Source organism: Dasypus novemcinctus, chromosome 10 (assembly GCF_030445035.2).
Source record: "Dasypus novemcinctus isolate mDasNov1 chromosome 10, mDasNov1.1.hap2, whole genome shotgun sequence".
Classification (NCBI taxonomy): Eukaryota; Metazoa; Chordata; class Mammalia; order Cingulata; family Dasypodidae; genus Dasypus; species Dasypus novemcinctus.
In genome coordinates this window covers 94,634,886-94,649,325 of record NC_080682.1, presented here as the reverse complement: position 1 = coordinate 94,649,325, position 14,440 = coordinate 94,634,886, and the positions used below count along the sequence as shown (strand labels likewise).

Here is a 14,440-nt window from a genome sequence, read left to right as displayed (position 1 = left end):
CATATCGAGCCATCGCTGGCTGCTGTAGGAGTTTGGAACTGCATTGTACTCTTCATCCTTCTTTAGGAGATGTAGTAAATACCTTTATTGTTTCAGAGCTCATTGACCAACCTAGGCGATAACTCAAATGGAGACAAAATGCAGGGTATTAAAGGCCTAGTTTGAATGTACAAGAGAGTTTGACAATACTGAAGTCTATTTCTTTTGATTTTATATGCTTTCTAAACACTTCCAATGCAGTTTATAATGTATCAAATGAACTTAACTATTTTAGTACTTTGCTTTTTACTTCTACACCTTTACCAGGATTATGTTAATTAAGAGATATTTTACTTTAGCAGTACAGGAAAAACTTTCTCAATCATTTTATAAAATCTGAAGATTCCCAATGGAATTAAGATTATCTTTCTTACCACCACTTTAATATTGTGACTGAGTAGACCTCTGACAGTTTTCCCTGTAATGAAGTAACTTTTTTGTTATTAATATTAATTAGGTTTTTAATGAATGGCTTTCTGGAATTAACCATTTAAATGTTTCAGTTTAGAACATGCTTTTACAGACTTCTTATAATTAATGATAACCACCTAGATTAGTTACTTTACCTTGAAATAAGCTTATTAAATTACAGTTAGAAACCAATGAAATTAAATCCACTTAAGAGAGGGCAGGTATGAATTTCCTTCTTTAACTTAATTTCTTTAAATATGAATTTACAACTCTATTGCCTTAAAGACTAGCACATATAATGTTAATTTATTCACTTGGTATTCTATAAATGTAGGGAGATAACAATCAGGCCAAATAAAATTGAAACCATTATAGTTTATGTAAGGAATGTTCTTTTTCCTTTTCTTACAGGAGGCTTAAAACCTCTTTAATAAAATTCTAAAACTGTGAATAATCTTAAAAGTGTACTGGCTGCTAGGTTTGGAATATATTACAATTGTTTTATTTGTTTTAATCATAATTTAGGAAAGATTTTTTATAACTTTTAAGGACTTTTCCTTTACTTACTGAAATTTGGTGGTAGAATTATTAATTAACTGTATTTTAAGGCTAGTAAGGGGAGTTACAGGGTAAATTGATTTTTTTTCAAACTTTTTTATTTTTATTTAATTGTCTTTTTTAAAAAAGATACATAGATCACAAAAATTATTACATTAAAATATATAAGAGGTTCTCCTATATGCCACACCCCATGCCATCCCATTCTTCCCACATCAACAACCTCTTTCATCATTGTGGCACATTCATTGCATTTGGTGAATACATTTTGGAGCACTGTTACACTGCATGGATGATAGTTCACATTGTAGTTTACGCTCTCCCCCAGTACATTCAGTGAGTTATGGCAGGATATATAATGTCCTGCATCTGTCCCTGAAATATCATTCAGGACAACCCCAAGTCCTGAAAATTCCCCTACATCACACCTCCTTTTCTCTCTCCCTGCCCTCAGCAACTCCCATAGCCATTGATCCTAATTCCCCTTGCTTGGAAAAGTTTTAATCTGTCATACCTAGCCCCTCTCTCAGAGGTCTTGAAAAGAGAAGGCCCTGGGGGCTGGGTAGGTTAAAGAGCTCAGGAAAATATTATTCCCCTTTCTAATAGTTTCGGTATTTAGGTTTCTACATGACCTTTCCATCCTGCTCAGCCTAATTTAAAGACTCATTGTTTTAGGTTACTTTTCACTGTTATCCAATTTGTAACAGTCAAACCCCAAATCTGATTTATAAATTCTTAGGCATGAGCAGACTAACAAATTAAAGCAAGCACAGGTTAGAACAGAATGGAGAATCTTCCACACCTGGCTTAGCTTAGAAAAAAACTTGACTTCAAAATCACGTAGACACAAAGCTCCCAGTGTCTGTCCATGGCAGAAATTTCCTGCAGAACGCTCCAGCTTTGTTCTTCAAGGAAAAACCCTGAGCAGCTGCGGGGTATGGAGCTAAGGGATCTAGGGAAGCTCTGCCCCCCAGTGAGACATGATTTGGGCCTCTTCTGGGGGCTGTATCCCATTAGTTACTTTTCACAAGGGATAAAACCCTGCAAACCTTTTTCACTGGAAGGATTGGAGTGTTACAAGGAAATAGACCGGGAGGTAGGAGAGCCAGGTATCTTTTAATCATAATTGATGGCACATGAGGAGGTTCCTTATTCTATATGGGAGAGGTTTGACAATTAGAATGTATTTCCTCATCTCTTTAAGGCAGGGGTTATTAACCTCTTTTTTCAAAGACCCCTTATTAGGAATCCCTGCTTTAAGGACACATGTCCACATGGTACCTGGCTCAGATCTATTTGTCCTCTCCTCTCTTACCCAGGTTTAACTGGAATTGAGTGTTTCATACAGAGCCCACTCTCAGCCATACTGTGGCCACGTGGTATAGCAGGAAAAGATTAGACTAGACAAGTTGTCCCAATTTAAGAGCTGCCCATTATCCTAAGGGAGGATAAAACTCATTTGTCAGTTTGGGGACATCCCAACTGTCCTGATGGAATGGGGTTGCTTGCCAAGCCAGTGTCCTGGAAATTGGGAGCCCTGCTCAGTGTGCTATGTTTTGGGGATTGGGAACATTATATCTGGGTATCCCCAGAGCTTTAAATGTCTTGAGGCATCTGGGTCCGGTTCCCAGACTGAAACACCCAAGCCAGGCAGGTCCTGGGAAAGGGGCTGACTAGGGACCTTTACATGTTTTTGCCTACTTTGCAGTGGTTTTAAGAGCTGGCTAAGAGTGAGCTCACCACATAGCAGCTCCCAGTGGCTGAGTACCTAGGTTAGACTGGACATTAAAAGCCCATAAAGAATTAGAGACTAATTGTCCTGTGACTTCCTGGCAAACACCCTTGGTGACCATTCCCCCACTGCAGGCAATCTGTGAACCTCTCCAGGGTAGAGGAACTAGGCCTCAGGGCGCTGCTGTGAGTGGGGTTTAGGACTTGCTCTAACAAATGTGTTTTCAGTTGCAAAGCACTCTAAAGCATCTTACAGACTTAGAATTAGGACAGCAGTAGTTAAAAGATCAAAGTCACCTATAATTAACTAGCAATCTAGGGAAAAAATACAATGGGTTATAGCCATTCTGAATTTAGAAAGGGTCTGGTAAATTCCCTGTGGACTCCTGCTCAATTTAGGTCATGTGTCCAGTCAGGTTTCAAGGGTGGTTTCACCTGCCACCCAGAACTTTCTTGTATCTACATGGCACAGGGACTAGACACTGCCACTTCCAGAGAGGGAGCTGGAAGTCTGGGTAGCTTTGGGAGCATATCTAGGAACCCCTTAGTCATTAACCCCTTTAAAATGACAGAATTAAAAGAGAGCACAGATAGACTTTAATTAAAACTTACCAACCTCTGGCAGGGTCAGGGAGAACTGCTCACTTATATTTCTCCTGGCCACCTCACCAAATGAATACAGGGAAGCACTGGATTCCTCTAGGTACTTGACTATGTCACATAAAAGAATTTAAGTACATGCCAGATTAGTTAGGCCAGTAAAAAGAATGTATTGGGAAATGGAAGAAAGAACAGAGATTGCTGAGAAATAGGAGAGAAAGTTGGAAACACACACCAAGATTTAGTGCAGGCTCCTCTAGGCAGATAGGGTAAGCTCTGCCTCATATTGAAATGGGCTATGTGTTGGGGCTGTGTGTTTCTTCATGAATAACCTGGGCTGTGTGTGTAAACTTGCTAAAACTTAAGATTCCAGCATAAGCCATGTGTGCATGCAAACAATAAGAACTGCAGCCCCACGTTTCATAACCATGCCAACCACTCCAGTCTGCCTAGGTCCTGGAGAACCAATTAAGTAATATAGGCTCTATAGGCTTTGGATATTCAGGGAGGATGCAGACTAAATGTGTTAATTCAAGCTTACCCAGACTGTGGGCGATATGTGTTAATTTAAGCTTATCTGGTACTCAAACAAACACCTAAAACTCTAAGAATCAAAGAAAATCCTTTTGTATAAAAGCACCATTCAGCTCCCCACTCCTACATGCTCTGTATAAAAGGGACCCAAAATCCTATTCTGGGCTCAGTTTTGGACAGGAGTCCCTAAGCCCTGCTGGTCATAAAAAATCTTTTCCTTTCTCAAAAATATTCCTGAGTCCTGGACACAACCAATGGATCTTTCTGCTTTCACAGCAATGTGATTACCTTTTAAACTGTTAATTATTCTACCCCTTCCTAATGATAAGGAGATGGACCCCAGAGATTATTTGTTACCCCACGAATAGTGGAGGCCAATAGTGAGACCTGACTGTATTATCTATGGCCAAGCGGAGGTCCCAGAAATGGAGACTGGAACCTCAAGGTCACACTCAAGGTCCCAGTGAGGTCTTGCAACCTGTCAGCCATGCAACCTGTCAGCCATGTTATCTCTTGGCCATGTTGTGGCTCATCTTGTCCTCCATTATCCTGTTCTAACCTGCCTCACAAACCTATCGATATAAGGAACTTCCTTCTTCAAAAGCATTAAAAGGGTGTCCCATTATCTTCTAAATTTTTCTTATTTACCTAAGCCCAGAATACAAAATAGTCTCCAGATTACTAATGAATATCAATATAAAAGCAGTCATAACATCTGATAGTCAATGTTTGTTTATATGCCTTTTTGTTTCTGCAACAAATAGTGGCAGGTATAACTCTTAAGGTTATTCCTTTCATGTGTTTTGACGAATGGACGCCACTGTGTTTCCCACAGTTCCTATCAAGGTATAGAGCTTTTCCATCACTCTATTCAGTTTCATGCATGTATCCCTACCCTAGATGCCTGCTAATTCCACCCCCACAGAGGAAAACCACACTCTTCAGGTCTTTGTCTCTTCTACTGCATCATAAACTGGAATCTTTTCAGATATGTTTGCAGCCCAATGCCCACAAAGGCCATCTGGAACCCAGGGTTTCAAAGAGAGAGAATTTTTGTACAGTGTGTTGATTAAGAAAAAACCAAGCTCAGGACTGGTTCCATGAATTGAAGAGATGCTGAGGATCCATGAGATTGAAACAAAGGGAGGTGGCGATAGCGACTTTGAAATGTTGGATTATTGTTTGATATGTTCAATTGGAAGTAATCACAGGCTCAGAAAGTCCAAGAAGCTGTTCTTGAGGACTGACAAAAGCAGCAGGTGTAAGCATTGTTACAGGATTGTAAATAACTTAATTAGCATAAGATAACAAGTAAAGGAATTGAACTGATATAAACAAAGTTATCATTAAGAACTGACAAATGCTGCTGGAGCAATACAGGTGGTTACAGGTTATAGCAGAGTAATAAAAGCCTAATCAGCATAAGATAGCAAGTAAGGAAACTCAGGGAAACAAAAGGACAATCATATCTGACAAAAGCTAAGCTAGCTGGGGTAAATGTACATTGAAAGGTTACAGCAAAATCTTAAATAGTTCAGGTAAACTTAAGGTAGCAAATAAAGAAATGAAAGCAAACTAAAATATCTTTTACCATTAAATCCCTAGTCAGTATTATGAACTAGAGAGAAACAGATTTTTCCCAAGAGAAATGGGGTAACTGGTGATAACAGCAATTACATGGTTAAAGAATTATAAAATAAGAAATGTTCAACTTTTTTCAGTTACCAACAGGTTTTTTAATAACATTTATCCATATTTTAAGTATCTCAATTGCTTTTTTTAATCTTTTCACCATTTTATTATTTTTTTTAAAAAAGATAGATCACACAAAATGTTGTATTAAAAATATGAAAGGTTTCCATGTATCCCACTCCCCACATACCCCACTTCTCCCACATCAACAACTTCTTTCATTAGTTTGGTTCATTTACTGCATTTGATGAATACATTTTGGAGCACTGCTACACAGCATGGATTATAGTTTTCATATCCATTCCATTCAGTGGGTTATGGCAGTATATATAATGTCCTGCATCTTGCCCTGCGACATCATTCAGGACAACTCCAAGTCCTGAAAATGCCCCATATCTCACCTCTTTTTCCCTCTCCCTGCCTTCAGCAACTTTTGTGTCCACTGTCTCCACATCAATAATATATTTTCTTCCATTGCTATAGTCACAATAATTCTGTAGTAGAATACCAGTAAATCCACTCTAATCCATATTTTATTCCTCCATCCTGAGGACCCTGGGATGGCAATGCACACTCCACCTCTAAATTGAGAGGGGACTTAGAACCCACATGGCTGGTGGATGGGATTCTACTGCTTGCAGTTTTAGACTCTCTCAGTCCCTTGGTGTGGTGGTTGACCATTCTCACCTCCTGACCGGGTAAGTCCAATGAACTAGAGAGTAGGTGTTACAACTCTGCTGAGGCTTAAGGCCCAGCTGGCACATGGACAGTCCAGAGATTCAAGTCTCCTCAGCATACAGCCACCCCAGCCCCAATCACAAAGTTGATTAAGTGACAGAAGAAGCATGTGTAGAGAAGTCATATCTGAGTCCAACTCCATCGCACTCAAGAGCATAAATTCCAAAGTAGGGCACATTGGCAAGGCACTGAATTTCAGAGTCATCTTCCATGACCATAGGACTTGAATGTTTCCATAGGCCTCAGGATTACCACTACCTGGGGTTGTATTTACTTTGGCTCTCTCTGAGATCCTGCTGAGACATGCAGGAACCTTCTGATGATCTTCCACCTCATTCTGAAGTCTCTCAGCAGCATAAAATCATTTGTATTTACCATTCTTTCCTTTTATTCAAGGTATTTTTCTAGTTGTATCACCTACTGGTGTTTGGTAGTAATCCTTCAGCCCCATGGAGGCTTATCCCTGGGAGTCATGTCCCATGCTGGGAGGAAGGTAATGCATTTACATGCTGAGGTTGGCTTAGAGATTGGCCACATTTGAGCAACATGGAGGCTCTCAGGAGGTAACTCTTACACACTCAGCAACTCTGGACCAAGTTGAAATTTCAAGCATACAGACTCATAAGCATAGTCATAAATATCAAGGGCCCCATTACTGGACCATCCTTCATCACTTGTCTTTGCTCTTGCACTTGGGAGATCATTGCTGTTTCACTGGGGCATGCAACAGAGCTTCCCAGGATGGGAACTCAGCATTCTCTCACTTGTTGTGTGAAACTCTACCCACTGTGTCAATACCCAATGGACATCCGAACATATCTATATATCCTATATGCATGCCCTGGCAAACTCAGTCCTACCCAATCATCCCCCATCAATGACATCCCCTATCAGTACTCCTCCTCTGCCGTATTTGAACCCCTCTGTGATCCAAAATTTCTTAAAAATGAAGCCTAATATATTGCCAAATTTAATTAATAGGAAAATGAAATAGTAACAGTAGGTTTAAAGATTTGAAATAAAATACATAATAATTTAGAAAAAGAAAAATAAAGTAAAAAATAAATTGAAGCACTACAAAAATGAAAAATACGATAAACATTTTTTTGACATTTTGCCTTTCATTACTCTAATAGGTGTTGTCCTTTATGTACAGTGTCAAGGCAGTCTCTTCCATTTTGACAGCAGAGGGCAAGATGGTGTCAGATTAAGGCATTGACATCATCTCTTGTACAAAAAAAACAGTTGAGTGGGGGCAAAATTCGACCTGAGTGAGCTGTTTTGGGAACCCACAGGCATCGATCTGGAGAGTGTGTGAGAAAAGAGTTTATGCTGAAGGTACAACTGTGAGTTTCTAGCACGTGGAGCTGGAGCTGTGGGACAGCTATGCCCCTCCCTCTGGGCAGGAAGCCATGGCTTTTCCTGACCCTTGCCAGTCACTCAGCTAGAGGAGACAAACTCTGAGATTGGGAAGGTTCTGGTGAAGGGTGGAAAGGGTTCCCCCAAGTGTAGGTTCAATTTTCTGGACCCATTCTTTTTGAACTTTGAGGTGCATGCCAGCTGGTTTGAGAAGAAACCAGAAAGAGGGGAGAGGTGAATCCTATGAGGCAGCCTGATTTACCTAACCTCCTTGGTCTGGGAGAAGGTGAGGTCATGCAATTCAGTAGTCCTGTGAAACTCACCTAAGGGAGGGGCACAGTAGGAAGTGTTTAGCAAGCTTCCAAGAATGTATTTAGGGTTCCCAACAAGGTGTGGGTTGTCTCTCTAAAAGAGACTGAGAGTCATTTTTCCTGTGGTGAGGTAAGTCACCTAGATCCCATTTAAATTTCAAAAGGGAACTCTCACATAGACTATTGCTTCCTGCTCTCCTGGGAGAGAAAACAGTTAGGAAAAAAAGGGGGTAGGAGGACAGATCCCTAATCAGCAGTTTATCCAATTGCAGTCAATCCTGCCCATAGGAATGGGACTCTTTTTGAAGAGCTAGTCAACCCAGCAAGAAAGTTTAGCTCAGTGAAGAAATTTCAGCCTTGAATATACAAGGTCACTAGTTCAATTCCAGGCTCCTTTTAGAGTAGTGACCCCCTGTGATATTAAGCATGTACCTGATACTTTGGGACAGAAAAACAAAGACATTATCCTTGTATTAGCTTCCCTTGGGTCTCTTATTTTTCCTAAAAAAAAAAAAAAAAAAAAAAAAAAGGATTACTTTTGTTATATAATTTAAATTAGTTTACTCACTAAAACCCACTTCAGAATCTCCAGCAAGAAAGCTGCAAGGTAATTGATTGATAAACACAGGCAACCTGACAAGCTCCACAGGGACTTAAGAGGGAAGTCTGTTTTTTCTCAGTTGGTTTAACTCCTTGCTTGTGAGTTTGGCTCTTTTTTGTTTTCTTGTCTTTCCTTCCTTTATATCCCCACCCCCCCACCTTTTTTAAAATTAGGTACTGCCACTTGTTTCTTGTTTGATGTTTTTCCTCTTCCTCTATTTCCTATTTTCCATGTGTACTGATTTTGTCTTCCACTGCTTATTCCTTTGTGAAATATCTGCTCAAGAATTCTGCGCATTTTCATTGTATTTTTGTCTTTTTTATAGAGTAAAATATGTATTTATATAATTTAGATTCGAGACTTTCAACAGTTTATCTATTGTGTGTGAACTCCTTGTCTATGGTATTCTTGCTTATTCATTTTCTTAACAGTATATGTTTACTGAAGTCTAAATTATAAGTAAGATGGTGTCTTATCGGTTTTTCCATTCTGACCTGGAAATTATTGCCTATTTATCAATTCACAAAGATATTTTATTATTTTCTCCCTAGAAACCTTTACATTTTTTAGGTTGTTTTTTAGGACTATTGTCTTTGATCAATGTTTTATATGGTATGAAAAAGAGGTCAATTTTCTTTTTCTTCCATATGAATAAGATATTACTGCAGTAACAATTGTTGAACATGCTTTTCATTTTCCATTGAATTCTTCTTACATCTTTGTCAAAATTCAGTTGACCACATATATGTGGGTTTATTTGTAAGTTCTCTGTTCTAGTTCATTAATCTATTTGTTTTTCCTTATGTGGATAGCACACAGGTTAGATTTTTATAGTTTATTTTAGTCTTCATACTAGATAATGTTAGCACTCAAAATGTATTATTTATTTGAAAATTGCTTTTGCTATAGGTCCATTGACTTTCCATATAGATTATAGAATTATTTTCTCAATTCAGTAAAAAATGTTAGTATTATATTTGAGATAGTTTAAATCTATAGATCAATTTAAAGAGAACAGATATCTTAAACTTGAGATGTATAACATAGGAATGTTTCATAGTCTTATTTCTTTGTTATTTGCCTTATTTATCTTAAGATTGTTGCATAATTTGCTGTATGGAATCAATGGATTTTTAAGATTATTTTATTGGGAACTTAAATATTTTCTAACAGTCTTACGTTTTAACACCCAATGAAAAAATTCATACATTTCATTTTCTAATTAAGGGTTTCCAGTGTGTACAATTACAATAATATGTTTATGGAACTTATATCTTATAATCTTACTAAATTCTCTTCCCAATTCATGTTACTAACTTTATGGTTGTACTCTTTAATATCTCTCATTTTTAAAAATTGTGCCTACAACAAATAAAGCTTTGGCAACTAAAATATGTATGGGAGACTCAACTTGCACAAAGAATGAGTATAATTGCTGTTCTCTGCTCCAGTCTTCTATTCTTTGGAGTATTATCACCTAAACAAAACAGAATATTAGACTACGAAACATAGGATTTTATCAGCACCTCATCCTACTTTTTGTTTTCAGCTTGATTTTTTCAGTTAAAACTTTTTTTCAAAACTTTTTCAGAGTATTATTTCAGGTATTGTCTATGATTGAATTCCTCCAAGAATGTTGTTCTAATACTCTTTCTTCAGTGACTTGTAGACTATGATGGTGAATGTATATAGTGACCTAAACAATAGTTGCTGACCTTCAGGCTTGAGTTCTGAACAATTAAAAATATTATATATAGATACTGTAGATGGAGGGCAATATTTCACCAGTATTTTGAATATGGTTTAAATGTAAGGATGCAGTTTAATAGTATAGCGAAATGTGCTTCCTAACTGAACCCTAAATGAGGCCAATTGAGAATAGCGGGAGGGTAATACTGAAATTGGGAGAACTACCCACAGGATAATGGAGGCTTTGGCATTAACAGCAGTAGCACAGCACTCCACCCAAAAGAAACTTAGAGATGAGTCAAATGTTGCAAGGTACTCTTCCTAAATCTAACATTTTGAAGAAGGCCCTGTAAAGGACCAGAAGTATTAATTTATTATGGCTCCCTCACTCAAAGCCAGCACCAAAAGAGATGAATCAACCTTGCTCCAAATAGGTCAATGATCATTAGTAATAAAATTCCATTTGTCATCTCAAATCACTCTTACTAAGAAAAGGTTGGGTCCTAGGGAAATGTCTCTTGGGAATTCTGAAACCTAAAGTCCATGAACAAAATTACTTCAATATTTATTCATCAAATTTTAAATTCAAAAGGAAAAATGGACACAAATTAGAAATACGAAATGTGTAAAGGAAATCAATGTATTTCACAGAAAACATATACAAAGAGCACAACAGAAAAATATTTCATGCTTTTTAAAATGCACATTATAAGGAAATCACTTTTCACGTATAGGATGTCAAAGGTTAAAACGTTTGAAAATAACCGGTGTTGTTAAGAGTTCAAACAAACAATTTTTTTTAGTCATTGTTGAAATTGGTATCATCTCTTTGGAAGTTAAATTTGAAATGTCTAAAAATCATTAATAAGAACTCTTTACAAAGAATAATTTACTTTTCCAAGTAATTTTACATTCAGGAATATATCCATAATTGTCTAGGTCCAATTGTTTGAGAATATGGTAATTTTTGCTGCTTGTCCTCGTATTGATCCTGTAGTGTTTTGTTCTCTATTCCATTTGTATTCTTCAGTTTGGAACTTGTCCAGAAAATTTTAGGATTGCAGTGATTGAACAGTTGAAATAATGACTAGAATTTCAAATACTATTGATAATTGAAGACAGTAGAGTATTTTCAGGTTTCACTTTCTTTCCCCTCACAGATCGTATATTCCTACATATTTTTGGGGACTACTAGAATTAGAAATTGTTAGAAATATTTCAAAAGTTCACCAAATAAAATGAGAAATATTGCAGACCAGCTAAGTCATCGTGCTGCCTATTTCTGGTCTACCAGCTCCGAATTATTTTTAAAGGTAGAAATTTGCAATTTATTTGCTACTCTAACATTGAGTCTCACTTAAGAAAGAAAGTCCAGAAAAATCTCAAATTTCTCTCATTTTTGGTAGTAGAGCTGTATTACATATGTAATGTACTAAATTATTATGATTATGATTAATATAGTTTGATTACTTCAATAATATCCTCATGGAAATATGTCTTCTATTTGCTATATGAATAACAATCATAACTTCTCAAAATTTCCTCACAGCTAGCAAAACCAAAATCATTCATGTTTAACATTATAGAGAATTGAATTCTGACCCATAACCTAGTATTATAAGAAATTTCCTCTCACGTTATTTAATTTCTTTCCTAAAGAAATATATTATCTTCATAAAACAATACCCTTTGTCAATCCAATTCTGTAATTATCATCCCCCACAAATATTACTATTTAAAAAGATCTCAAAAAGATGACTAATTATAATCTCAAGATTTGTAAAATATTCACTGTGAAATAGGTAATTGATAAGGTCTGGTACAAAGAAACAGATAGATTATCCACCAGTCACATGGCATAAAGTCCAATATTTCCTAAATTTTGTGGTAGATATGATGAAAAAAGTATGGACACCTGCAGTTAGGGGAATATTTCCATAATCTTTAAAAAAGGTCATCTCTGAGCTGAAGTTTTCATCAACAATGTAATAAACTTAATTTCTCAGGTCATTAATCTTAGATTTACCTCTCCCTATTAATGATGGTATAATAACCTGGACTCACTCTATAGCATATTGTTTATATCTACTGAGAAAGTGTTCTGACACATGCCCAAGTAAAGGCATACACATGCAAGTACCTTTCACATAGAAAAACAGGAATGACGAAGGAATAAAGTCTAATCAATTTTGTACAATTTTCATGGGTATTGTTGATATTTGTATTTTCTTCTCTCCAGAAATTGTACCTTGCATTCAAACCACATTGGGGGGAAAAGTGTTGTTTCTTAACTCATATTCTCTAGTTAAATCTCCTCAATGTTCTACCTCTTCATGTGGGTCATTACTGTCTTGACTATTAATAAAATTATTCCTCAAATGTCAGACTATCTAACTGAAAAACAAACAAACAGAACAAAAAACTTTTCCTGACTTCTTTTATGCAGTCCAGTGGTAATTTTCTTTGCTAATATCCTATCTCATGCATATCCCTCCATTGTCTCTTTCTCCCTTTTTATCTTTCATGAATTTTTATAAGTCCATGTAATATTACCACTCTGTTGAACTCTCCACAGTATTATTGTTCTCTAGAATAATACACATTTTAGTGTAGGTTCTTGAATGCAATATTTGAATTAATATAATAGTTAAGGGTATAAGTAGTAGAAGAATATTGATTAGAAAATTGAGTTCTCAAGATTTTTGTGCCTAGACATTCCAAAATTACTCTGAAAATATATTGAAATATTTAGACTTTATAGTTTCATCAGTCATACAAAGTGGTTTTGCATAAGAACATGTTAATATTCTCACTTCACACTTTAAAAAAAACTAGGATGATCAAGGGAAAATAGAGGCAATGGCTTGTTTTACTTTAGCACCCAACACTCCAGAACAATGAACTTGGATGTATTAAACTTCAGTGCAGATGCATGTAATTCATGAATCATTCTGGAGAAAGCTTCTAGACAAAGAAATTAAAGTAGGGTCTCAAAAATACAGAAAAAGAAAAAATATATATACTTTATTTTTCTCTCTCCACATTTCTCACTTTCAGTACTCAGGAAAAAAAGTAACTGAAGAATAGCTCACATAGAATATGCCGATATGAAAAAAAGCTCTCACGATGGAAAATGTCAAGAAAAAAATAAAATGGAAAATCAAAGAACTCAAGCAATGCAGTAAGATGGAAACTATTCACAAAGAAGAATGTACAAATATATTAACTGATGTGAATTTTATGAACAGAACATTTTGACCACATGTATGCAGATCTGCTTGGTCTTTAAACCATAGACAAGTGGATTGAGAAATGGAGGAACCAGCAAGTAAATGCTAGAAAAGAGGATATGGATATAAGGTGGAACATGAGAACCAAACCTGTGTGTGAAGAAGGAGAAGAAGGCTAGAAGGTAGAATTGAAGGAAGACACAGATGTGAGGTATGCAGGTGTTGAATGCCTTGAACCTAGCTTCTTTTTGGGGCAAACGAAACACAGTGATAAATATCTGGATATAGGACAAGGCGATGAATATGAGGTCAAACCCTGCTACGGTGAAGGCAACAAACAAGCCGTACATCTTGTTGATCCAGACATTTTCTGCAGCTAGTTTCACAATGGCCATATGCTCACAATAGGAGTGGGAGATGACTGTTGTATGATAAAATTGAAGCCGACACTTTATCAGTACAAGGCATGGAGCTACAAGAACTGCAGCCCTCAGTGTGACCACAGCTCCTATTTTGGTGACCAGATGGTGGGTGAAGATGGTGGCATGTCGCAGTGGATAACAAATGGCAACATATCGGTCCAGGGCCATGGCAAGTAGGATGCCCGATTCTATGCACTGAAACGTGTGAATGAACCACATTTGAAGTAAACAGGAAGCAAAATAGATCTCTGGCATATGGAACCAGAAGATTCCAAGCATCTTGGGCATTATGCTGCTACTAAGGGAAATATCTGTGGCTCCAAGCATACCTAGGAAAATGTACATGGGTTCGTGGAGGCTACGCTCAGTTTTGATAATGAACAGAAGCAAGGAATTTCCAACCAATGCAATGAGGTACATGGCACAGAATGGAATCCCAATCCAGCACTGCACAGACTCTAGACCTGGGATACCTAATAGTGTCAACACAGAAGGCATGAAGACTGTAGTATTGGATATGGGCAT

At 37.0% G+C, this 14,440-nt stretch overlaps 1 protein-coding gene across 1 annotated transcript; it reads right to left on the bottom strand.

The window, feature by feature from the left end:
• Positions 1 to 13,501: 13,501 nt before the first annotated feature.
• Positions 13,502 to 14,440, bottom strand: LOC101436857 (olfactory receptor 52A1). Its single transcript, XM_004477619.1, has one exon. The coding sequence runs from the start codon at positions 14,438 to 14,440 to the stop codon at positions 13,502 to 13,504; it is 939 nt and encodes a 312-aa protein (XP_004477676.1).

Coding starts and splice junctions, on each gene's coding strand:
- LOC101436857 (XM_004477619.1), bottom strand. CDS start 14,440: ATGCCCATATCCAATACTACAGTCTTCATGCCTTCTGTGTTGACACTA.